The sequence below is a fragment of the Mus musculus genome, chromosome 10, assembly GCF_000001635.26.
Source record: "Mus musculus strain C57BL/6J chromosome 10, GRCm38.p6 C57BL/6J".
Lineage (NCBI taxonomy): Eukaryota > Metazoa > Chordata > Mammalia > Rodentia > Muridae > Mus > Mus musculus.
The window spans coordinates 28,544,200-28,571,938 of NC_000076.6; the positions used below are offsets into that span (position 1 = coordinate 28,544,200).

Sequence of the window (27,739 nt, forward strand, 5' to 3'; positions counted from 1 at the left end):
TGTTTCAACAGCACGTTTACAAACTATGGAAGATCTGATGGTGCCATTATGACATAATTTACACACTAATGATGTATAATGCCAGCAGGCAGATCAATGAGTAGCAAGTCACATCATGTAAAGTTGAGTTTTCAGTCTTTGTTTCAATCATAGTAAACTGGATATGATACCTGGTTGACAGATTACTAACCCCCAAAGTGGAATGAGGGATGTTAGATTGTTTGGTGATAGGTAGATGGTTCTAAATGACTAGGGTAATGATAATGCAAGGTATGTGTCAGTAAATGGGCTTCAAAAGGTTGACTGGGACCTAGTTTAGGAAAACCTTGTATGTTTGAAAAAGTTGGGGTACCTATTTAATTAAATTCACATTTTAGAAATGGCACTCTGTTAGCAGAGTATAGGCTATGTCTGAGGAAGCCAACACAAGAAGCAGGAGGCTTTATTAAAAACACACAAGTTGGAAGACAGGGCTCATGGCAGATTCATGAAACATACATACATACATACATACATACATACATACATACATAGATCCAGCTTTGTTTAAGATGTTGGACAGCATACCATGGTTCCATTTTACCCATTTATTACATGTCAGTAAATTGGAAGCTTAGTGAAAAATTCATATTTACAATCAAATGTTTGCTTTTAAAAGAAAATGAAGCAAAATAATACTTTCTATGTTTTTACCCTTGCGTATACTCCTGAAATATGGCACTAATGTGTACGTGAAAAAAATAATTCTATTATTTATTTAGAATTTTTGCAACATTTTTGTGCTATTGTCATTGAGCAAAAACAAATCTGAAAATCTCTGGCTTGCAGGAGCTACATTAAACATCATGAAATTAACTGTAAAATATTTGTAATAGTAATACATAGTTTTATTTTATAATTATTTTAGATCTTCATGAATTTCTGTTCCATTCATTTGAAAATCACAAGTTTTCAAGAAAGTTTCTCTGTTAAATAAGAAAAATACTTTCCAACTCTGCACCAAAATGTATGACATGTGGCTATTTTCTTCCTTCACCAATAAAACTCTGTGGCTGACTGTTCCAAGAGTGGACAAATTTCACCATAAGATCCTGAGAGGTGGTAAAGCAAGATGTCATCAAAGGATCATTGAGTTAAATAATAAATACTTCAAGATGCCCCTAAGGTGGAGAAGTCCACAGCAGCAGACTATTTAATTAATAACGTGTACTTTACAAAACCCATCATTATCTATTTATACGACAGACTGCTAACATTTTTTAAAACTACTTTTTAAGTGATGTCAGTTTGCTCATTCAAAGGTTCTCTTTACTATATTAGGGACTCAAAAGGCTAAGTTGTAGGTCGCATCCATCCCACCTGCCCATAGTTCTAGCATAAGAGTCTCCACTTATAAATCCTCTTCACAGCTTTATTCACTTGACATCTCACAAAGGTTCGTTTTATATATAGTGACTATTTTAGGAATTACTATGTCTAGCTGGCATGCCACCATCTTGGAAATGTGGTATCATATCCATAGGGTGACTGCACGGAAATGTACCTTAGGGTCTTTACTGGTTTGAATCTTAAGTGTACCCCATAGTCTTGACCATTTGAATACTTGGTTTTGGTAGGTTTGAGAGATGTGATCTTGCTGGAGGAAGAATTTCTCTGGTAGGGAGCTTTAAGGGTTTAACTACTCTGCACCATTTTGAGTTCTCTGTCTCTTCTTCATGCTTGCGGTTTAGGATGACGTGAGCCCTCAGGTTCTGATCCAACCTCAGATCCACCTCCTGCTTTGTCTACTCTGCCACCATTAACTCTCACCCTCTAGAGCTGGAAACCTAACTAAATGTTCCCTATAAATTGTCCTGGCTGTGGTGTTTTATCATGATAGCAAAGTAATACAAGACTCCTTGCATTCCTCATAAATATCTAGTTATATGTATGCAACCTTTGAACTGACCCAAAGACACACAGATCTACCTCTCCCCTTGTCATTATTTATGTAATGCAGAAATCACTTTCTATGCTTTCTATTATTTACCAGAGCCAGCAAATCAATTTCGTTATAGTATCACATTTTTAGCTACTGTAGCTCTACAATCTCTACAATACATGATAGGCATGTGCTTAGTTCTCTTTGTCTGAATATCTTAGCTTTGTGGCCTATGTTCTAGGTAACTTTTTTTAGTCAAAGGACTTACTGATAACATGTCTCTCCAAATATAATGGAAATAACTAAGAATAAAAACAATGTCAGATCCAATAACCAACCCCATGCTGTCTTGCCTGGAAATTTACTTGAAATTGGTTGGGTGGTAGTTTGGGGCATGGACATGAATTCAAGCTACTTCTAGAAGAGTAAAATTCAACAAATCCTTGCATTTTGAGGAAGGCATCTGATGCCCATACCATTTGTTGTGTGTGTGAGCAGTGCCTGTCTTTCTGCGTTTACTCAGTTAATATCTTTGCTTTGATGAAGGAGAGGCAGGATGCAGAGGAGAGGTAAGCAGCCACTTTGGGTATAAGAGATGATACTGGTCTGCATTAATGTAGCAGAGGGGAAGAAGAGGGGTATAAAGCAGGGATTCAGAAAGGTATAGGACTTTATAACTAATTGCACAAGAAATGGGATGAGTTTCTGTTTATCCTAGGTATTTCCTCTTTGCCTGATTAGTCTTTTCATGATTATAAATAACTTAACCTTCAAATATTAATCAAAAGATAAAGAGAGGGAGAGAGACAGAGAAGGGGAAAGGATGTTGCTCCAGTCCCCAGCTTCAAGAAGACATTAGCATGTCTTGTGCTATAAGGAAAGAAATTGTAAGTATCCTGCTGTGAAAAAGTAATGTAATCTCTCATTTAAAAATGATGTGTTGAAGGAGATGCACACATGCAAGGAAGGTCAATGATCAGATTATTGCATGGTCAGGAGTTCAAGGAAATGTTGATCAGGAAAGCACTGATTTGAGAATTGTCAGTGTGGATGGTAACCCAAGTTATAGAAACTGTAAAATCACAAAGCCAGGAAGTGTGGAAATCCATAGATCATGAGGCTGATGCCCTTGAGGGACCCAAAATGACAGCCAGTCCCCATGAATGACCAAGATGAGGGGCACTTATAAAAGAATCCTGGAAAGAATAGGCCAAAGTCTTGGCAGTGGGAAGGACACTGCCGCTGACGTCCCACTGAAAGGCAGTATGGCCAGGAACATGGCCAGGAAAGTCAAGGGCTTCTAACATTCAAATACAGAGAAAGGTGCCTGTTGAAGTCCAGCCACTTGTAAGATGTTGCTTCTGTCAGCTTGGTCATGTCTTTCCATGCATCACAGCCAAGAACAGGAAAAATATATGATGTATCAGGAAGATGTGTAGAGACTGAGTGTGGTATATCTAAAGATGCTGGAAGATCACCTAGAAGACTGCTTAGAGATGTCTGGAACATCAGTGATGAAAGGAAAAATGGTTGTGTTTGATTCCAGATATTAGAACCGACCTTACTTCTATATAATTTTATATGACCTTCCTCCTTTTGCCCAGAATGGAATCAATTCTATTGTATTCATGGAAAGAAAGACATGGTATATAAAAGGGTTTTATTTTAGCTCTCCCCCCCCCAAAATGCATCTAATAAATGTGCTCAGTAAAAGTAAAATTCTAACTTGTTTTTGTTCTCTCATTGTGCAAAGAATTATGCCAGTCTAGTCTCCTAAAAACTGGGGGTTCTTTGAATGCTCTCTGGCAAATAAAGTGTGAAAAGATTTACGACAAAGGAAAGCACTCTGAAAAGGATACTTTCCATTGTCTTTGTGCAAACATAAATTATGTGAGACACAGGGGTGTAACCACGTTAACAGGTTATGGCTGTCACTGAAGAAAATAGGAAATGCTCGCTTAAAACTACTATATATTTCCATTTATTAATCTTATAAAAATGGATTTTTATTTATATTCTTTGGTTTCGCCGTGCAAAACCCTAGAAAAATAAATGTGACTGAAGTGTACAGAGGAAACCATCTGTGCAAGCTGAGTTGGGAAGGTTGCAGTTAGATGCTGGCCTGTTCTACATGATGAGTTTGGGGCCAACCTGGAATTCATAGAAAGATGCTGTCTACACAGAAACACCTCCAAACTAATAAATTTCCAGATTTTCTTTTATAAAAGTACTGTTGGTTGATAATATTAGAAATAATAAGTGATTCTTCTATAGAAAGTTTACATTTCAGGGAAAATGGCTACCACATCATACAAATATGGAGAATCTCATTCAAGTTTGGTAATTATTTAACAGTCAATAATCTGCACAAGAATTATAACCACAACTTCCAAAGCATGTTTACCCTTGATCGTTCTTTTTTTTTTTTTTCAATTTGGGAATTATAAATAGGATCCATCTCTAAGAGGTCTCTAAGAGGATGATCACTTTAAACTGATCACATGGATACCCATAATACATGAATTGTCTTAGCGCCCTGAACACTGAACCCATGATCAAGCTTAACAGTTTCTTTGTGCAAACACTGACTCTTAGATTGCACATTCCACTGCTGGGAATGTATTTACATTATCTTCTCAGAAAAATTTATTTCTGTTAAAACTTTTTTTAAAAAAATTCTTAATCCTCTGAATTTGAAGCTGCGTGCCCGTCATTTTGTGTGAGTTTCATAATGTAATCACGCAGTGTGGATGGAATTTTAAAATCTCTTTATATCTGACCTTCTATTCACAATATCGACCCTATCTGTCCATTTGTGCATTTCTATGGAAAGGCTGAGGAGTTCTGAAGGTTCTTATAAAATATAGCATATGCTACATGTTACAGCTTAATTAAATTATATGAAGGAGATGGATCTGGCTGGGAAATGACCCTACTCGATGTACAAGCATGTGTGTGTACAAGCGTGAGGACCTGAGTTTGGGTACCCAAGTCATCATTATCCAAACTACTAAAAACCTACATGATTTCTAACATGGTATGAATCTTAAGAGTGTAATATGTTTCCATGCAATTGTACTGTGCCATGATAATCAAGGACAGAAAAGCAGTGCTGGAGTGCTGGGGTTGGGAGACAGCTCTGTTGGTAAAGTGCTTGCTGAACAGGCAGAAAAACTGGAGTTCAAATCGCTAACATCCATATAAAAAGCTGGGTATGTCAGCACATAGCCCTAACCTAAGTGAAGAAGCTAAAATAGGTGGATTCCCAGCCCAAAACAAAGCTCAGAGAGAAACTCAGTTTTTAAAATAACGACATCACTTGAACAAAATAGAACACTCCCATGTACACACATGCATACCAACATACAAATACATACAGAGAGAGAGGTGGGAGGGAAAGAAAGGGAGGGAAGGAGAGAGATGGAGACAGAGACAGAGAACATATCTAACAAGAACTGATTGTCCAAAGCACTGGCAGTTGACTCCATAAGTCAGGTATGTCAGAGTACCAAGGGATTATCATCTCTATTCTGTGAAAGTCAAGTGTAGTGAAGCAACAGATCAGAGAGTTTAGTGAGTGAGTCAACTCTAGAAATTATCCCATAGATGAATATTTCTCTCAGGAGATTTCTATATCACTTTTAAAAATTCCTTCGTGAAAGTGTACCTATGTAAACCAATCCAGTTTGATCATTACAAACAATAAACATTTTGTTTTTAGATTTTTGCATTCTACCTAGGAATACACCCCACCTGTTTTAGGCGTTCATGCTTACACAATGAGTAGGCGTATGTACACATCCATCAAACTGCTCAAGAAGAGGAAGGGATGCCAGCACAGCTTCGGCAGGCTTGGACGAACTGCAAGTACCATTGTCACCTACTCCTAATTAAGGACGTTTCCTATAGCTGTAATGCCGAGAACAGCCATACTACCACTGCCCAACGAACTTCCTCCACTTACTAGGGAAAAAGCAAGCTGTGTGTGGACTTACAGTCTCTGCTTAAGAGTAATAGTGACTAAGCCACTGGGACATTTTATTCTGTGCAATTAAAAAAAATAGTTTGGTGAACTCTTTAACAAATGGAACTAACACTTTTTCAAACACTAATTTTCTGTTTAGATTTAAAGTAAAATGAAGTAATATTACTGAGAGAGAGGTTTACATCATCACCATTACCATCATCACCACCACCACCACCACCACCACCACCATCATCATCATCATGACCATGAGTTTAATTTGAAAAATTAGGTTAACCTCGTGCCAGCAACTTTAGGGTGGAAAAAAAAATAGACATTAAGATACATAGAACATGGATGTTGGAGCAAAAGAAGCCAAATGAAGGAACTAACAGGTTGGCACAGCAACAGATGGATAACTTTCTAAAGAGAATAGACAAGTTTTCCTGGAGATATACAGGCTCAGTGTAGATCTTGACTGTAGCATGTTCGTTCAGCCAGGGTCTCTGAACTCTTAAGTGCATGGTACAGTGATTGGCAACTGAAAACAGTTTTCCAATATGTTTAATCCATAGAACTCCCTGGCCTTTGTGATGCATATTTTCAGCAGTGGGGGGTCATAAACCTGGCAAGTGAGAGGTGCTGTGTTACAAGATAGACGATGTATTAGATTCTCTGCCTGCCCTTGAGTGATTCATAATCTCTCCTTAATTCTCTAAGCCTCGGGGGTTTTGTGTCTGTAAAGTACAGATAATAATAGTTTCTTTGCCAGTTTCAAGGTAAATGAGGTAAAAGGAAAATGTCTTCAGTGGCTTTCCGGGGCTTATGTATTGATTAAAGTTTTCTATTTTAATTGTGGACATGTGTGAGGGCTGAGCATGATTTTGAGAATGAAAAGAAAAAAAAAAAAAAAAAAAAAGTAAGGGCCTGAAAGGATCAAGAAAAAAAATAATCTTCTTAAAGTCACTTCCTACATTTATCAGTAGTGAGGAAATGTGAAATAGTTCTGGGTATATTTCCTTATGTTTTTTTTTTCTTCTGCTTAAACTGTTTATTTTAACTTCTGTGGTGGATTATAAACTAATTCTTACTAGCCTGAAGCTCCCAAGCCCTCTTATTCAGGTTCCTGAGTTCTGGAATTATAAGCAGCTACATGGGCCACCTCACCCAGTTAAGAGGTCATTTTAAAAAAATGAAGTGAAAAATGGTAACTTATATCTGACTCCATCTCTTCCCAGTGTAGTAATTCTAAAAATCTTGTTGTGACTATTTAAGGCATTTGAAGAAAAATAGCCTACCATCCTCTTTAATAACAATTTTTTATTCCTTATGTTAAAATGGAATAGCAAAATAAAGATTTTTTTTTACCTTAACTTGACCCTAAGACTCCCATGTTTTAGAACAGCTCGTTTCTGCATGTACATTTTCAGGTTATTGCTATTCATGCTTGTTCTCCTATGGCTATTTCTGCCTGGAGGCAATCTTCCTGTGCATGAAGAGGCTTCCAGTCACCTGTTTCTCTGATTCCTTTAGCAGCAGCAACAGAAGAACCAGAAGTGATCCCAGACCCGGCAAAGCAGACAGACAGAGTGGTGAAAATCGCGGGCATCAGTGCTGGCATCCTAGTGTTCATCCTTCTCCTGCTGGTTGTCATAGTAATTGTGAAAAAGAGGTAGGTCTGATACTGTCCTCTACCCCACACTCGGATATTCGACTGATTTTCATGTTTTCCTTCCAAGCTGCTTGACAAATTCTCATAAGAGTGCCCGCACCTCAGCTTCTTATTTGGGCTTTTTAAGTAAAGTCTTCTTTACCTATTTGTAGTTTGTTCAAGGATATAAACATAGAGCTTGGTTAACATTTATTTAATGTAAAACTATAAGTTTCTTGAACTTCAGAGATACGTGGGAAATTCAACTTATTTTGAGTGTTGTTATTATTAAGCATAATGAAATTGATGGCTATACAGTTACGGTGCTTGGGCCAAAGTCGGAATTATTTTCATTTTTAATTAATTTTTTTAAAATATGGGTTGCATGTGAGACATGCATTTACTTCTCTAATTAAGAATGTTGTTTAATGACATTGTATATTAAATATTCACTGACTAATTTAAAAAAAAAAGGAAGAGTAAATGCTTAAATTAAACTTTATCTTTTATACTATACCAGCCAATGTCGCCACCTCCTGGAGTTCATAAAGATATTATGACTTCCTGGAATTTAAACTTTTGTTTTCTGGGGATAAAAGTATACTCTTGCTCAAAAGCATTTTATACACATTTTTTTATACTTTGAGCTACTTGACCATTATGTAAGTTGTCAGAATTTGTAAGTCATTGTCTTTGAAACTAGTGTGGCCCTTCAATCATTCCAATCATGAATTTTTAAATAATGCTATAATTTGGAAGCATTTTAGAAAAAAAGAAAATAATTTTTATATAGAGAGTGCATTCTAAGAGCTTCATGTGTAGAGGTGGTTTTGCTTTTATAATTGTACTGATTGTGTAATAAATAATGTTGCTTATATTCCGTGAACTTCATAGTGTGCAATTATTATTGCTTTCTACTTAAAATAAAACATTAACATTATGGATAAGACTCATCTGTTAATCACAATTCCGTGAGCATCTATTTTAATATATTGCCTCTTTACAATTGTCCCCGGAGATATATATGTTGGAGAAGACACATCTGCATTAGAAACATTAGGTATGCACCACAGTGTTTTGTGTTCAATTAGCTACATATGTGCTTTTCCCTAACAGTGCTTTCTCTTTGCTGTTGTCTACGACTTCTAGGATTGGTAACACGTCCTAGTCGAGCCAAGATTTAAGTATTTTAGAAACACTAGGTTTTCAATAAAGATCAGTAAAATCATGGAAAAGAACCTTCAGACTTTACTTCTCTGTTTAATTTAGGTTTGTACTTGGAGGGTGGAAAAGCCAAATGACTTAGAGAGCGAACTTAGCACTGCTTCATCCTTAAGTGGAATGTCACATCCGATTGGATGCATTAGAATGACTTCTGCCTGTGTTCTCCTCAAAGTGGAGTTAAACCTAGTAGCAGTTGTTCTTTATATGGAGACTTACTTCTTTTTGATGGATTTGTACCTGGAATGACAACTGAAAGCTAAGGTCCTTCAGGTTGCTTAAGCCAGTCACTAAAGCAAGGTTGGGGGAAGGGAGGTAACAGTCTCTGACAGCTCTCTAAAATCGCACACCTTCACTGATGCTTCTTCTGGTCTACATTGTCAATGATCAGATCAACAAGCATCCATTAAGTGGTTCACATTTACCTTTTTGTAATTGTTGTATTGGATAGAAAGTCTCCTGAGCTCTCAGCTCCCTCGGCAGCAGCTATGTGACTGGGGAAAACCATTATCTTTTAGAATAGATGAGGTGTTTGCCACCTTCTGGACTAAATCGTGCCTGGATTGCTTTAACTCCTTATTCACTGCAGCACATTTCTAAAGGCTTCAACCCATAGGTGCTCTCTCTCTCTCTCTCTCTCTCTCTCTCTCTCTCTCTCTCTCTCTCTCTCACACACACACACACACACACACACACACACCCTGTGTGAGTTAACCACGAGTAATTTATTATACCACAAAAGTATGTAGCAGTCCTGGATGTGACAGAGTTTAGCTTAAGGTTCTGTGTTATTCTGTAGTTTCATTTGACTTCAGAAATTCATAATAACAATAATGGAAACAGAAATCTTTACATTCTCACCACCTGCCTTTTCACAAGAAATTGTAAAGTTGCTTTAGCCTATCCCTCACTGGGAATAATATATGTAGGGATATTTCCCTCATTGAAAGTAGTTCTGTGTGTTTTGGTTGCAAAGGAATAGCTTAGAATTCAACCAAATAAAACCTTACAACTGAGATTATAGAGAAAGTAAGTTCTTGGGATGTGAAAGGGATATTGCACTTTTCAGAACGCAATGTCATTTTATTTTTTAGTTTAATCACTGTTGAATTATTTCCAAATATATGCCATTTTTCATTGATTGTGTACATTTTAAATGCACAGCATGAATACATTACAACTTTCTACATCAACTTGAAATCATGTTTCAATACAGTAAATGTTTGTGTATACCATGGTCACGTGCATCTACTGTGGGAATACCTTCATGTATATGTAGCATATGGTACCTGTATTCACATAAAGTGTATATATTGTGTACCATTTAGATATACCCAATGTGTAAAAAAATATAGGTGTTACTTTGCACACATTAACATCATAATTTTATGTTTTGTATTTAAAATAAACTGCTATATTTAGTATACACATTCTATACACAGCTGCTCCATCTGTCATGACATTCAGATGGCAATGGATGATAGACCGCTTTAACTGCATGTTGAAAAACACACAATCCATTTAACTTTTCAGTTCTCTGGCAATATAAGAAATGTCAGCATGTTACTGTTTTCTTTTCCTAATTCTGTATTACAAATTTTATTTTTTTGCTGCATTATCTGTCTGTTTAATCGCATGGCAAGAGAACGCTAACAACGCATGGGCAACGTACAATGCAGAGCCTAAGAAGCCAGATTTCATTTTGTTTCGTTTTCTTTTTAACGCACATTTTTCTGCTCTCTTGGATGCGACGGAGTCATGCTTCTCATTCACCATTGCTTCTTTTTCCCACTGTCTGTGATCTGCTTCCCAGGAGGAGCTACTACTCTTACTCCTACTACCTGTAAGTAGAAAATGGGTCATGACAACTCTACATGTGTCCAAAATGCAATACCCCTTTTCAAAAAGCCCACAGAAGCAGTGTGGTCCATTTGGTAGACTTTCAAAATAATATTTTTCTGGACGCTAAAACTATAGAGTATTATCTCTTTTGATAATCTTTTTTAAAAGGGATATTGTGTTTCTGTATATTCAGCTACTTTTAATTTTTAACTACAATTTTTCCATGAGTAGCTTTATCTTACAGCTAAGAACATCATTTATTTACTTATATCAAGTCTGTACCCTCTTAGCAATATATTTATACATCTGGTAACAAATGTGGCTTGAACTTCCTACTCTAGATGTTGTATTACACTATCTACTACTCTATTACATTTGTGAAAATAACCCCAGTGAAATATTTGTACAGCATTCAGACTGTGCTCAATGGATGCAAACCAGATCAGGCCTACATGTGTGTAAGATCACTTTACATATTTTCCCAGTTATTCAAAAGCGTCATAATGTACAATTATCTTTGCTGGCCAGTAAAACTGTTAGTATGGTCTTATAAAATAAACTGATAAAAGAGAATGTAGTAAGTAGGGCAGAGACATTGAAAGCCTTTTGTAGAATGGGGGAAAATGAGTTTGTTTACTACAATTTAGAGATTTTATGAAACAAGCCAAAAACAAAACCTGTGAACTGACTAAGGAGTCACAAGACTAACTTGGAGAACACTGGCCATTCAATTTCCTGAGTCATCTTCAGTTGACTTTGTTAGACTCCAAGATAGTTAGTAGTTCAGTCCAAGGAAATAGCACTGTGCAAGGCTCAAAGATTGAAATTGTGTTTGAGGCATACAGCCTGCAGTGTCTCTATCACTAGGTAAGGTTTTAGTCAGCTTCACAGCAAAATTTTATGAGTCAATCACTTCAACACAGTGCTGCCAACGTTTTAAATATTACAAACATTTGGCTTCCTACAATCTGTTAAAACAAGCAGGTGTAAAATAACAGTGCTCTTAGCTTATTGTGATGAATCATAATACACTTGTTAAATCATGTTTGATGAAGCCAGTGGCAATTAACTGTACCATTTCGTACAATGATGGCGTTCCTTTCCCCTTTATGGCCCACCCATACATCCACCTGCAGAAGTTTATGCTGTTGGCTGCTTTGATAATGAAAGTCATTTACACATCTGTCAAACTCAAGTACTCTCAAAATGAATTGCCTAACTGTCCTGAACTGTGCATTATATATGCTCATTGCTCATGGGAAGACAAAGCATGAGACATACCAGAATCAATATATATTTAGTTACAAGAATGTCAATAAGCCTACCATTAACTGTCAATGTATCTATCTGTATTAGAATGGATTTCCTTTTTTGGGCGGGGGGAGCACAGTTAACATTGCTCTTCTTGACATCATAGCAGATTATACTGTTGCTGTGGTTGACACATAAAGCTATTGGTACTTTAAATCCTAACTAGATAAAAATGTGACAGGGATATAACTGTCAAAGGCTACTTAAGCACTCCTAGGGATACTAATCTCAATTTGATTTCTTTTATAGGGGTAGGAATAGAATGGAGTTCAAATGGAAAAAAAAACTACGATATCTGATCTTATTTTCATTAGCATTTTGTTATAGTAACTTCTTTTCTAATTAAAACACTTACTTAGTACTGGTGTTAACTCATTGTGTTCACAATACCCGGAATGAGAGCCTACATCACAGGGTAGTGTGGTGAGGATGGAGGTGCAAGGGACCATCTGGCTGCGCCTGCCTGGCTTTACAGCTACTCACAAAGGTTATGGTCCAGCATAGTTTGCTTATTATCTAAGTTGATGGATCCTGAAGGTCCTTGCTTGAACACTTTCCCACTTTAGTTCTTGAAAAAAATTACTTTTTAAATACTTTACCCATTCATGAAATACATATAAAGTATTCATTCATAAGTCCTCTAAGTTTAAAGTTGTCGTTTCCATTGGCTCTATTCTGCCCATTTTTAAATTTTTAACATTGTTTTGAATCCATGTTTCATATTATACTGTTTTATTCAAATAAATTCATCGTGCTTTTAAAGGAATAAACCAACCTTGCGCAAGAAAAGAAAAAGGTTTAGAGAAAGATTGCAAGTTTTATTTGTTTGTTTTTGAGACAAGGTCTTGCCATGAATCCCAGTTCAGGAAGGTCTTGAATGTTTCTGACTAAGTCAGCTACTTCTGAGTCCTAGGATTAGGATTGAACACCACCACATGGGGCTAAAACTTATTTGTCAAGCATTTCTCTACTGCTTCAAGACAGTATATCTATGTTGTATTTGTGTTCTTTTCTAATGCTTAGCAAACAGTGTTGCCATTACTGTCGATTTCCTAATGTAGCAAAAAACACAGTATAAATAGCCGGGTACTGTGTAATATTTGAAGCTACGGAATGAGGTCATTCTTCATTGATTATTAGATGAGCAACCTTGGGCACAGTATTTAACTCCTCTAAGCCTCAATGAACTCATCTATAAGATGAGAATCCTTCAGCAGTGTTCAGTGTATTGATCTGAGAATGAATTGATTTATCCAATGAAAAGTGCCAAGTATATAGCAGGCACACTTTATCTCTTCAACAAGTATTTACTGAGTGACTGGTTTGTGCTCTAAGTATTCTGGCTCTGATGTCTAGGTGGTGCAGGTGGTCTTTCCTTTTATTGAGAACATAGTGAGGAAATGTCTGAAAAATACTGTCATGATGCGTGACAAGTGGTGTCTCCATAGATGAACATGTTACTACAAAAATCACCTGAATTAGATCGTGCTTGGATCAGCCATAGCAAGCATTCCCAGGGAAGTTCATTTGGAGTCACAGTGAATAGACACTAGGCAAGTATTAGAGACCAAAGCATGTCGCAAGCTTAAGGGAGAAAATCTTTTGTGATGGTGAACGACAGGAAGTTTGGAATGTGGATATCTGTTGTCTACATATGGTCTGGTGGTGTTTAGGGTCAAACATTGTCTTTAGAAAATGAAATTATTCAATAGTGCTAGCACTTCTATTTTTTTATGTCCATTTATTTATAAGAGGGGTATCATTGCTCCCAATATCAAATAAATAAGTTGTTCAGGTTTTAGAAAAATTAAACTAGAGGCCAGAGAGATGGTCCAGCAGTTAAAGAACACATTCTGTTCTTGCAGAGGACTTCAGTTGAGTTCACAACACCCATGTCAGACAGCTTACAACTGTGCCCATAATTCCAGCTGTGTGGGTATCAGATGCCTCTGGCCTTCCGAGGCACTCGTGCACACACACACATACACACACACAAACACACACATGCACACACACCTTTAATATAATAAAAATACCTGAAAATGGTAACAAAAACTACCATACCCATTCTGAAACATTGCTGTTATTTCTAAAAATTCAAATCGTTTTTAACATTTGTGTCAAGTGTCAGGAGTCCTTAGGACAAGTTGGCCTCAAACTGTTCCTCATTTTCTCACACAGTTTTCACCTCCCTGCATGGTATCTCATGTCTCTCTCTAGATCTTTATATTTCTACAGACTTTCCTCTTGACCTGGAAAGAACAGTTGGTAACACTTACTGTATGCAACAAATGTCAATGAGTGGTGGTATTAATGGTAGTGACTGTGTAGTGATAGCTCTGGTGGTGCTGCTGGTGGTTGATAATATTCTTTTGTCCTTGTTTTTAATATTACTAATGCCTGCTCCTCCTTCTATATGGCTGATAGGTATCCATCAGCAAAGCATGGTTTGTGCCTGCTTTATTCTGTTTGGATTGAGATTTATTTTTTGTGTCCTATATGTTGGTTGTGTGCCCCTTTGGTCAACTACTACAATCCTCAGAGGAAAATAAACTAGAACAACTCTTGGGCTGTACAAAGCACTTTAAAAGGAAATCTTGTGGACACATGCTCCATCTATTCAATGAGCCTTTGTAGTATTTGGGGTATGTTTGTATAGATAGTAATGGGGACCAGAAAATAATGTCCTGCCACTGAGGTAAGAAATGCCATTCTTAACAACTGGAAAATATTTCCAAGGCAGCATTAACTGCTGTCATAAAGTGAATAATATAGTTTACACTGGACAGTTGTTTACAGTGCCTCTATAAAGAAGTTGCCTGGTGAGTGTGAGTTAACTCTTTTATATACCATTAGTAGATTTTTAGTTTCATGTTCATGAACAACACAGAGAAACAAAAATATCTGGGTTGTTGGAAGTGTTTGGCTGGTTTTGTTTGTTTGGTTTTGTTTTGATGTGGGAGGGAAAGGGGTCAGTGTGTCATTTGAAATGGTAAAACTCTAACTTCTCCAACCCTAAAGAGTTCTGCTGCTACATTTACTAGACACTTCTGTCGTGGACAGTATGCATGAGAAGTCTAAAATACATATTGGGGTTGGACCATGTCAGTCCTCCAAGCCAATGATGATTGACAGTAAAGCTCTGCATAGCGTTTTCCAATTTTCCCTAGGACCTTTCTTACACAGCCTATGCTTCAGCTCCATCTCTTTGTAAGTGCTTGAGTCACATCTGGACAGGGTTGATTTTTAAAGGACTTTGGATTAGTTTTGATTAATACTGTGAATGTTCTGCTCCGTGTACCTGTTTTCTGTGTGTGTGTAGATTTTACTTTGGAACAGCAGAGGAGAGAAAGGCCCTTCTCCTTGTTTTAGTTGGCAGCTCTGATAAAGCAAACTTAAGTCCTGTTGTTAGCAAGACTATCTAGAAGTTGATGAAAGGCAGTCTTCGTTCAGGAGGAAGGCTGGAACTTAAATTTTTAAAGTTTTTATATAAATCATCTGTGAATTAACTTTTCTTTAGAAGTGTTTGTTTATACTCTTGTTAACGCTTTTTATGAAAACTATTTTATTTTTTTAATAGTCTCATATATAAACACAATGTACTCTGATTATTTCCATCATCCAGTACCCTCATTTTATCGTACTCTCTTTCCCTCTGAACCCAGACATAAATAGAAGAAATAGTGAAACTCTTGGTTTGACAATGAGAATATCGAGAAGCTCACAAATAAGGTCATGCTACAACAACGAGCCCATGTAATGGTTTGCGTGTTATCGTAACTCCTGAAATTAGGAACAGTTCTTAGATTTTCTAATCTGTGTCTGTAACCTTGTCTGGTGTCAGCTGCCCCTTAGGGCTCACACTCAGGCCTCCCTTTTGTATTTATTTTGGCAGCAAGCTTGCTAAGAAGCGCAAAGATGCAATGGGGAACACACGTCAGGAGATGACCCACATGGTGAATGCTATGGACCGAAGTTATGCTGACCAGAGCACCCTGCATGCAGAAGACCCCCTTTCCCTCACCTTCATGGACCAACATAACTTCAGTCCAAGATGTAAGTTACACATTAAAAATTTCACTAATGCCTTTGAAGCTTAATCTCACACAATAACTTTTGAATAATGAAAGAAGAAGTCAGAGAAGCAGTTAGGGAGAGTAAAACACAACTGACGTTATTTTGGAATTTACAAAAAGACATGTGTTCAGTTTTGGTACAGGGTTTAGTTTAACTTCAAACTAGGGATTTTGTTATGAAATCGTAAGAAACATTCAGAACATAGAGCCATACTGACAGAATGTGTCATTGAATTATGTTAAAATGTCATTTTCTATATAAAATTGGTGTGTGTTATTTATATTTTTTCTTTATAGAAGATAAGGGTTCATTTGAAATAATAAAAAACAATAATTCTTTCTAGGCATTAATGGCATAAGTAATTGTTCCATTAAGGAAATCTAGTATTAGTTCTGAAGAACTCCAATACCAAAAAGTTAACTAGAGATAGGGAGGTAAGTTCATGGATAAAGAACTTACCAGACGGGCAGGAAAACTGGAGCTCAGAACAGCAGAACCCTCATAAAGGCCAGGTATGTGTGTAGCCACCTGTAATCCTAACACTTGGTTGACATTCAGGAGTGGGTCCCCAGGGCAAGCTGACTAGCTAGAATTGCCGAAATTGGTATGGAGTATGAAATCTAAAAGTGTAGTTGTGCTGACTGGCTTGAAATGCTTGATGAAATAACATTTGCATTCATTTTCCCATTTCCCTGTACATAGATTCTTCTAGAATTACTAATGTTGACCTATGAAGGATTTGCTTTTAAAATATCTCTATTGAAGTCCCACTTAAGCACAGAGGATTTGAATAATTACATAATTTGAATATCCTATGAAAATTATTCCCTTTCAAAGTTTTGTGTTTATTTAAATTTAAGTTAATGTGCCTAATTAATTTCTTCGAATCTTCCAGTAAAATTGATGCTAGAGATGGACAAATCAAGTTTGTCATTAGCATTTCATATATAGGACATTTCTGTAACAGGTTTGATCCTAACTTGGTAAACATGCATGTAAGGGGACAAGAAGCAAATAAAAGAACTCATATTCTATGCTAACTATAAGCATAGGGAATAGCAAGTTTACACAACATTTTAGGTTATAAGTCTGTGTCATTTCACAAGGGGGATTTTTGGTGGGGGGTTGGTGGAAAACTTTAGCTTGATGAAAAATTTCAGGAATTGTTGGCTGTCATTTTCTAGTGTATATCCATACCAAATAAAGTTAGACATACTGTTAGTTATTTTGGAATTCAGTTATAATCATGTTAAGGACTATCTAGCCTATTTTACTTTTATTTCCCTATTAAGACTGAACCACAAGGAACAACAAAAAAGTCTAAATTCTATGACTGTTGAAAGTTTGCTTAAAATATGAGTGTATCATCCTCCAAGTCCTTGATTCAGTATTTAATTGATTACAGCGCTGAATGTATTTCTCTGCCATGGACCCTTCTGTTTGTTGCCCATAGCAGGACCGGACTATAAAGTGTCAATTCTGAAAGTGTAATTATAAATACCCCACTTATGAAAATAAAGGAAGGATTAAACCAATTCCCCACAGTTAGCTGGGGAAAAATTAATTAGAATGATTATACGACCTTTATTTCTGTACGTACCTTATAATTGAGAGATCCAAAATGCAAGATTCCTTTTCCCCTAATTTTGTCATCTTTATAATATTACGCTAAATAATCTGCCTTTTTAAATTGAACAGAGGCCTGAACTATAACTATTCTCTTTTGTCATTTTACAATAACCCTGCTAGAAAAAAGACTTCTACCCTTGCAAAGTACAGAAATCAAAGCAAACTGTATCATTGTATTTTTAAAGAAAATACAAATCAACTATTAAAAAATTACTGTAAAGGAATATTAATTGTAAAGAAAAGTAGAATGTAGAGCCAAACATTCCTTCATAAGCTCTGTTTTCCCCACAGTGCCCAATGATCCACTTGTGCCGACTGCCGTGTTAGGTGAGGCCTAAAATACTTATCACCAGTTTTTGTTTTATTTTATTGTTCGCATGCATCACAGCTCCTTGCATAGGTTGTATCTTGTCCACATAGCAACAATTTGCCTTTTGGTAAGTGTCTTGCTATTTCAGATAAGCTGCCATAGTCCAAACATACAGCCACCTTGTTTCAATATAGAGAGGCCTGGTAGATTTAAATGTAAAGTACCGTTTAGAACAACACACCAGCTTCTACTTGTATTGGACTTGAAACAGAATTTCCCCTAATGGATGGCTAATATGAAATGAACCCTAATAGTCCATTGCCAAGAGCCAAGAATGTCTGAGCAACTAGCTGATGTGGGAAAGTCAGCTCTAGCTAAGAGATTTTCTAAGTCCCTCTAACTTTATAGCAACTAAGTAGGAGAACCCGGTTCATTTGCTCTTACTTTGTCATTTTAACCATGGGTAATACAGGGGAAGTTACTAAAATTTTGATGCAAGGGGTTGGCATAGATGACACTACATTATATCACATCACATCACATCACATCACATCACATCACATTACATCACAATCACACCACACCACATCACATCACACCACACCACTTCACATCATACCACATCACAATGCATAGTATCATGGTGCAAGAACTTAAAACTGAGTTTACCTTGATCATACCTAAGAAAAACGGATGTTGCTTGTAATGATTCTGGATCTTTTGGTTGCAAAACTGCATTAATTTTCAAACCTATATATTTCAGAACAGATCGTGTCTCACTTAAAGTTGCTTCTTATTTCCTGACAAATTATCCACCAATCATTTTGACCAGTGTGCATTGTATATCCACAGGTTGTTTATCAGTAACACTCTTGGGGTCCAACTTACCCCCCAAACCCAGATTATCAATAAACATACCTTTAAAATTACCCAACATTATATTTGATATTTATGCTTAATATTTCTTGTGAACAAGGAAGCTTCACTTAGATATCTTTTTGCTATGTAGGCATTCAGTTTAAAAAGACATTACAAAATATTTGGGGATTTTGCATCTAATCAGTTAACATAATGTATACTTCTGCACTAAAATAATAATTTTGAATTTATAGACCCTATAAAAATAATAAATCTAACTCTAACTACTCATCCTGCAATGTGCATATTCACAGTGAGATGAAGGTGGGCTGAGGCATTTTCAGAACAGTTGACCTGACATGCATGGTGATGACAGGGGAAATTTCAAATGCTTCTACATAACACCTTCTGTTGAGAACTGTAGAGTGGTGTCAGTATCTCAAATTAATAAGTAGATTTTCTTTAAATTAAAATAAACACTGGAGAAGAATGGTTTGTCTAAACATTAAAATCCATCATGGTAATTTTCCCACAGTCATTTAGAGTTAGGTTCCAATCTTAGCATGTATGTATAAAATTATAGTGAGTTCAGAAAACCAACTTGCAGGTTCAGTCTTTTACCACTAAGAAATGGCATGCTTTTCTCCCACAGAACTGTATGTAAAGAGAAAAGGAGATAGTGCATATGAGCTTTACAAACTATTAAGGCTAAATAATTCTTACGATATCTCAAATGAAAAGAATTGGTCGTGTTTAAGGAGAGGTCGAGCTAGCATAGTAGTGACATAGTAGTACATTGTTATCATGTAGCTTTCTTCATTTTGAAACTGAAGGTGATTGGTTTAAAAATCATTGGCTTTCTTTGAAAGCTGACTCTCATTAGTCCCATTAGACATCTGATTAATATGTTCCATTTCCCATCATTCTTAGAACCATGATATTGATGGTTGTCTTTCATCCATTCACTTTGCATTTATACAGAATTTTTTAAAAATAATTTCAAACATTGCTTCATATCTATATCTACCTGAAGATTCTGAAAGGCTTGGAAATTTTTTATATTGATTCATATTTTTATCTTTTGTGTTTTCACTGCTTCGTTGGGCTTAAGTCCCTATAACCGGTAAGTATATTACAAAGACCTCTAGAAACCTTTCAATCAAGACATAGCTGAAGTTATTATTCTTCAATGTATAATAAGGATAATGATGAGCACAGGCACCCTTGCTGACAGTTGCATTATTAGGTAGCTTAATGAGGTGGAAATGTATTGAGATTAATAATTCATATGTGATTATTCAAAAGACCTTACTGACTATTGTACCACTGTATTAAAGCTAGACGCCACACAGAGCCTTTGCTCTTTCATACCAGGATACAGTCATTTATACGATGTGCAGTGTGAGTCAAATCTGTGTTTCTGAGCTTCTTAGAATTGTAAAGGTTCTGCTGTTTCAGCAGATTCAAGATGAGCTCTATCTAGGCCTGCCTTGGCTGCCTTACCCCTCAGCCTAGGTGCTTGCATTCTCGCTCCTGACACCCTGTATTCCATTGATCTCTCCTCATCAGTTGTATATCCTGTGGTAGAGCCTAAACCAGTTGTTTCTGAATTTAACCTTACAGGGAGATGTTTAAGGTCATTTGCCAGCCTATTGATTGTAATATTCTAGTGATGATAGGTCAGTTGACAGCAGTTTCATTGGAAGCAGAGGGAACTCTAATGAATCATTGTACTAGCAAATGTGTGGAGAAGGGTGGTTTAAACCGGAAGAAGAGGCAGTCATTCTCTTGAGTGGTTGGGTCCTTAACAGACCCCACCAAGGACTTTATTTCTTTCTTATTTCTTTCTTTTTCTTTTTTCTTTCTTTTTTGTTTGTTTGTTTGTTACGTTTTGATGTTCTTATTTGGCTTTCTTTGTTGGTGATTTTTGGTTGGTTTGGTTTTTTTGTTGTTGTTGTTTCTTTTTTTTCCCTTTAGTGTGTGTTATTTTTAGACATGAATACAAAAAGAAAATTTGTTTAATAAGAGAGGGTAAAGATAAATGCAATCAAGCTAAATTACAGAGATGTAGAAATCTGATTGTAGGGTCTTTTTTTTTTTTTTCCTCTCCAGGAAGAAAAAGTGTTTGTCATGGGGACAACAGTTCATTTTTTGCCATATCCTATTTGTAGAGTTGGCGATAGAGCAGGCAGATGTACCAGCACTTGAACTATGGTTCACTGTTAATTAAATATCATTCTCTGCAGTAAGCATTACCATTTCAAACGCAAGTTCCCCTAAAAGTGTACTTTCTTTTCTGTTAATGAGTGTGACAGTATTATGCTTTTCACAGAAACATTCCTCCAATGTTTGTTGTTTTTTTTTTAATGGTAAGTTTAAATGTGATTAAATATAAGCATGTTTCTCATTGTAATGCTTAGTTCTTTGAACATTAAAATGCTGTTTATTCTTCATAGGCAAGACGTTCTTGGTTCTTTCTTCATTTTTATGACAGAAAGAGAGTTAAAAGTGTCTTTCCAGTTTGAACTAAAACCATGGGGATGGGGTCTATACTCAAATGCTGGTGGTGAAGGATTCTGTAGAATTTTAACTAAATCGCTCACTCACTGAAATATTTACTGAATTTCTGGTAATGAGTCTATAGCCAAAGAAGATAGATAGATAGATAGATAGATAGATAGATAGATAGATAGATAGATAGATAGATAGTTAGTTAGTTAGTTAAAACTGAGGGCGAGAAAAGTGGCATGCAGGGATTGTGTTTGACTTAGAAACATTAAGACAGCCTTGTAAATCAGTGTGGGGGAGGGGCTCAGGATTCAAGGAAGGTATCCTCATTTATCTCCAGTACCCCTGATTTCTCTGACTTTGCAGATAGAGAAGTCAAAATGCACTGGCAATTAAAACAATATTACAGTAACAAGAATCCAAGGGGAAACGCATGTGAAGCCTCCTGGAGGGCAGAGGGGTGGGGGTGAGATTCTCTATTAGTATTTCTGATCCAGGGTGTGCTGTGCTGAGAAAGGAGGGGAAAGGTGGTGAGCTGCGCATCTCTGCGGTAATGGGGATGTTGTCTGAGCAGGGTCTCTGAGGGAGGTTGGATTATGAGTGTGAAGGAGTTTATCCAACTGGGTCAATGGTGAAAACGGGTTTTTTTTTCCAGTTGTCAGCTTGGTCCTCTGGCTCCTGTCTATGCTGTTGTGACTCCAAATGCTAAAAACCAAGGCAACTCAGCTAAATGAATCCAGTGTCTTCCTGTCTCTCCCAGCATCTGCTATCTTGCTGATAGACATATGTTCTGACCTTTAACCCCTGAGCCAAAGTGAAAGGTTTTGTCTTTAAGATGATTGCTGTCCCAGCCCCCACACCAACCCTCTTGGCTGGCTTTTCTTTTCCATCCTTCTACTACTTCAAGATTTAAATAAAGTCTTCACATCTTCTTTGCATGCTTATATATTAAACAAGATAACTTTATCTCTTTTTTAATGTTCTGGAATATGAAATCTGCCAGATGAGAACCACAGTGCCACAGCAGAGTCTAGTCGTCTCCTGGATGTTCCTCGATACCTCTGTGAAGGGACAGAGTCCCCTTATCAGACAGGACAGCTGCACCCAGCCATCAGGGTGGCCGACTTACTGCAGCACATTAACCTCATGAAGACATCAGACAGCTATGGGTTCAAAGAGGAATACGAGGTGAAAGCTTCAATACTGTATTGAATTTTACTTTTAACATGATACTCAATGTAATGTAACATTTTCTTCCCTTCAACAATACAAGAGTGGGATACTCTGCAATCTCTCTAGTCCAACATTGAGAAGGCCTTCATATGTATGTATTGGGAAGCAGGAAAATGAAGGAGAAGAGCCCTTCCTGGAAGTGTATTCAGGGTTACATTCATTGTAAGAGTCTTGGGAATGGATTCTAAAATATTTCAGTGTTATCAAAAACACTGTACTAGATTTTCCCACAGTTTCCTATTCAAAAGTCAAGAAAAGGATCCCCAGAGCTCCTCTGTAGTGTGTTAGGGATGCTATCACCAATTGACTTACATTTCAGGTGTTTCTCTGTGTCCTTGCTTGCAAACCCTCTAATGGTGATAATAAGTCATATGTGCTGCTTGCCACTCTCGCCTCAATTTTGTGAACTGTCAGCTGCGGGTGGCAAGGAAGAAAAGCTGAACACCACAAATTAAGTATACAGCATCCAAAGGGGGGAAAAATTAAATGTGGTAAATTTCCTTTCATGGTATATTTCTCTTTCCTACTCAGACCGAAATACCAAGGTTTATCTTACAAAGAAAATGACTTAAATCACATTCCAAGAAACAGCAAAAAGACAATGTTCCTTCCACCTATTTCTTGCTTTGACCTCTCAGTGTGCAACACTGAAGCCGGTTTATCCTCATACACTCAGCACAGTGTGTATGGGGACGCACTTAGAGTAGAGGGCACCCAGTGTGTCTTATTCCAAAGAGCAGCCAAACACATTCAACTCCATGGAAAGAACTTTAAGGTTCATATGCCATGTGTGGGCCACTTGTATACCTTATTTGGGGTGAGAGAAATTATCTTAAAATTTTGAATGCCCGCTTTAGATATTTGAGAAGTGCCCAAAATAAGGGCGGGGAGTTAGAATATCCTGCCAGAGCGGTTTCTGCTTGCTCATTTCATGTATATTCCTGTGTACTCTGCTTCAAAGAATGTTGGCTCTTTGAAGACCCTACTTCCTGTGTTGAGCAAAGTTTTAAGTTTAACTACAAAAAAAATGAGAGAGATCTTTTGCTGCATTTTAAATTGCTGCATGATTAAACCAACCAGTGTGCCCATCTGTCAATAGATTCTTGGAGAACAAGAATCTTTATAAGCCCATTTCCTTCAGAAAAGACCCCATCTTCATGGCCTTCAAAGAGAAAAAAAAATGACAGATTGCACATGACTAAAGAATTATGGGAACAAAGTGATGTTTTTTCCTGATATAAAAGCTGATAGAACACATTTGGAAGATAGACATTAAAAGTAGTTTTTCTAACTTTTAATGTATTATTATGTAGACAGTTTGAAAACAGAGTGATATTTTTCCTACTTGTACCTCACTGGAGTATTTTCAAGGTTCTGTTTTTCTCTGAAGTTCCTGCTGGGCTCTCAGCTAAGATCAGACCAACTCAAGATGAACAATCTAAGGGCTGAGAAACAAATGTGCTCATGGCCGTAGACAGTCGTGCCCCCACCCCCACAATTGTGGCTTCCACTGTGTGAATTTTAAGAGCAGATAAAAACTGTTGTGAAACACAATTAAGCTAGGTTTGCTTATCAACTCTTTGCTTTTTTTCTTCTTCCCAGAGCTTCTTTGAAGGCCAGTCAGCCTCTTGGGATGTGGCTAAAAAGGATCAAAACAGAGCAAAGAACCGATACGGAAACATTATCGCATGTAAGCATCTTGACCCTTGTAAATATTACATCTACAAACCTGAACAGTGAGTTACCACTTCCATGGTTTTGACTTTAGGTAATCCTAGGAGTAACATAGCTGTCTGAAAAGTGATCTACTGAATATTAAAAACAATGTTACTGCCCTCAATAAATTCATTCTGATTCTTGCCTTTGAAAAACTTGCTGATTTAAATTTTTGTTTAAATATATGGAAGGTTACTAACAAATGTTGAAGAATATTGGGGTAATGCCAAAGTTTTTTTTTTCAGTTATGAATTAGTAGAACATCCTGTGGGTCATATTCAAGGTTGCTGAGGTATTTATTTCCCATGCCCTTATACCTTACCTGGAGGCAGGGACTGAACTGCAGATACTAAAAGCCATTAATCACTCAGAAGTTCCATTCAGATGATATCTGCATGAAGACATGCGAAATAGCAAGTCATCACCAGACCAGCCATGGAAGTAGCAAGGAGAGTGGATGACCTAACTTGTAATTATCTGTGGTTTTCTTAAACCAGTCCACTCTGAATTGAAATCATTCTAAACTATCTAGAATACATTAAAACATAATCTGTCTCTCAAGGAGTGAAAAACAGGTTCAAAGTTCACATTCTAGTTAGTCTGTGGCTGTAAAATCCATTGCATACGCCGGGCGTGTGGCGCACGCCTTTAATCCCAGCACGTGGGAGGCAGAGGCAGGCGGATTTCTGAGTTCGAGGCCAGCCTGGTCTACAGAGTGAGTTCCAGGACAGCCAGGGCTACACAGAGAAATCCTGTCTCAAAAAACCATAAAAAAAAAAATCCATTGCATATATGAAGAGCCATCCAGACTTTGTGTTGCCACCTGCAAATTTCCCAATGTGAAAGACAAGCCGTCGAACCTGTGTTCAAAGCTGTCATTGGAAGAAGTAGCAAACTCCATGTAGTTCTTGCATATCCCAGATGATTGATTAAATAACAATGTAGAGCTTTGAAAGTGTGGATTATAAAGACTAAATTTGTCCCTGCGTTTTTCCCACTCCCTGACTGTCTCAGGGCAGAGGAACTCAAATAGCTTGCATCTGATTTTTTTTTTTTTTTTTTTTTTTACTCTTTGTCCAATTTTTTATTAGGTATTTTTTTTTATTTACATTTCAAATTCTATCCCAAAAGTACCCTATGCCCTCCCCCCACCCTGCTCCCCTACCCACCCACTGCCACTTCTTGGCCCTGGTGTTCCCCTGTACTGAGGCATATAAAGTTTGCAAGACCAAGAGGCCTCTCTTCCCAATGATGGCCGACTAGGCCATCTTCTGATTCATATGCAGCTAGAGACATGAGCTCCGGGGTACTGGTTAGTTCCTATTGTTGTTCCACCTATAGGGTTGCAGACCCCTTCAGCTCCTTGGGTACTTTCTCTAGCTCCTCCATTGGGGACCCTGTGTTCCATCCACTATTGGATGCTCATAGTCAGCGTCTGATTATTTAAACCTTTCAGATGATCACTCCAGAGTCATCCTGCAACCTGTGGAAGATGACCCTTCTTCAGATTACATTAATGCCAACTACATCGACGTAAGTGTCCTTACGGTGTCTTTCCATAGTGTGCCCACTTTATCAGCTCACGTCTGTGAACTCAATGTTTGTTGTTACCTATGACTTAATTGCTACCTTTAATGTAAAGAACGAACTGTACACTTTTCCTTGTTCTACATCCTAGTACTTACTGACACTGTTGTGCTTTCTTTCTCACCTGACTTTGGTTTGGGCTGTAGATTTGGCTGTACAGGGATGTAAGTACCACTATATGTCCATAACAGCACCCTCTGATGAATATTTATTATAAATACCCTTAATCGCAGTTACTACTAATGCTTAGTCTAGTCGTTTCTGCATGTATCACCTAATTAGTCTCATACGATATATTTATGTTTCATTTTTTTGTAATTATTTTACGTGCGTAAAGAACTATTTTACTTCCTCCCCTCTTACTGGGGCTGTTTTTGGCTTTGGCAATTTATTCTTATGCATTTGAATTTTATTTGTTGATGATTTCTGTCTCTGGCTTTTCTTCTTCCCTTCCCTAAGCATATGTGAGAAGCTGGATGGTATGATGTGCATTAGTGGTTTTGAAATTTTAATTTTTAATATTCACTTTTTATGTTAAAAGATGAGAATGGGGCCAGGAATGTACCTCAGTAAGTAAAATGCTTGCTGAGTATATAGGAAGCCCTGAGTTCTAATCCCAAATACTGCACAAACCGGCATGGTGGCGCATGCCTGTAATCCCAGCCATTGGGAGGTAGAGGCAGGTGAATCAGAAGTGGAAAGGCATCCTGAAGTACAGAGCGAATTTCAGGGCCAACCTGGCCTAAATAAAACCCCATCTCAAAAGCATAAATAAATACAATAAGTAGGGAGACTATTTTGTGGTGTGTGATATTGGCTTGTAAAGTTATAAAATTCTTCATGCAAAAAAAATTCTGTATCATGTTTTAAACATATATATATATATATATATCACACATATATACTGGATCATACCAATAAGGTCTGTTTTCATTACATATTGTGCCATTAAATTTTGGTTATACATCTGGACGTGGCAATGATTTATGCAAGTGAAAGTGTAATTATCAAATAAAATTATTGCCAAAGAGGCAATATATTGTATTGTATGTAAAGACAGCTCTTTGGCTCCATTGTCTGTTTGAAATTTGTACAAGAGGGTCTAGAGACGCATCAGCTGCATTTGCTAATCTTGCAGATGACCCTGGTACAGTTGCCAGCAACCACACTGAGTTTACAACATCCATTACTCCAGTTGTAGGGTATATTACGCCCTCTACAGAACTCGTTAGGTACCAAACATTCATGTGGTGCACATACATATATTTAGACAAATATACCTTTAAAAAAAACAATAAAAATAGTAATAATAAAAAGGCCCTGGAGGTTTTGAGAATGTCACTTTCTTTCTATGTGCCTCAGTTCCCTCATATGCACAGTGATAATAGTGTTAGACTTATCATTTTGTTGGGGAAATGCACATAGTTCCTCTACTACAGTGACTCACATGTAGTTAGCACTTGCCGGATTTCAATTATTATTAATTAAGAACCCATGTTCTGAGTGAGTCGGATGACAGCATGCATATTTTTAAGTTGAGAGTCTACTACAGCTTTGCAGCACATACTGCTAGTGTCCATATAGTGATGCACCATGAACGCCTACCTGTTCTAATTTCTGCAAGTCGGAAACAATTTCTCAAAGCTTTGAACTTCGTGCCTTACAGTTATTTTAATAGTTACAACTAATTGATTTAATGTATTAGGAATAGCATACAAATGTATTGTTTAATTTTTCATCAGAGTTTTATTTTCATAAAGTTTTAAGTTTTGTCAGACATGTCATGAAAAAAACTAAACTAGTTGTTCTGTATTACAAAAGACATGAACATCTCTCTTACAACTTTGTAATTGTTCTTAGCTCTTAGTTTAACCTAAAGTTTTGTTTTGGTTTTTGGTTTTTGCCATAACA

General features: G+C 37.1%; 1 protein-coding gene across 21 annotated transcripts in view; it reads left to right on the forward strand.

Moving 5' to 3' along the window:
• The window catches only part of Ptprk (protein tyrosine phosphatase, receptor type, K), a 522,578-nt gene that overhangs the window by 469,380 nt on the left and 25,459 nt on the right, over positions 1 to 27,739 (forward strand). For 2 of the 21 annotated variants that reach the window (XM_006512606.3, XM_006512617.2), the window contains 10 exons: positions 7,419 to 7,557; positions 8,555 to 8,596; positions 10,571 to 10,600; positions 15,806 to 15,966; positions 17,908 to 17,943; positions 19,896 to 19,907; positions 22,296 to 22,480; positions 24,128 to 24,215; positions 25,698 to 25,774; positions 25,975 to 25,992. In XM_006512606.3, the coding sequence (XP_006512669.1) occupies positions 7,419 to 7,557; positions 8,555 to 8,596; positions 10,571 to 10,600; positions 15,806 to 15,966; positions 17,908 to 17,943; positions 19,896 to 19,907; positions 22,296 to 22,480; positions 24,128 to 24,215; positions 25,698 to 25,774; positions 25,975 to 25,992 (788 nt within the window). Of the gene's footprint in view, positions 1 to 7,418; positions 7,558 to 8,554; positions 8,597 to 10,570; positions 10,601 to 15,805; positions 15,967 to 17,907; positions 17,944 to 19,895; positions 19,908 to 20,896; positions 21,245 to 22,295; positions 22,481 to 24,127; positions 24,216 to 25,697; positions 25,775 to 25,974; positions 25,993 to 27,739 lie in introns of those variants that run through there. The other 19 variants (XM_017313850.2, NM_001359355.1, XM_006512608.4 and 16 more) reach the window with 19 other exon arrangements.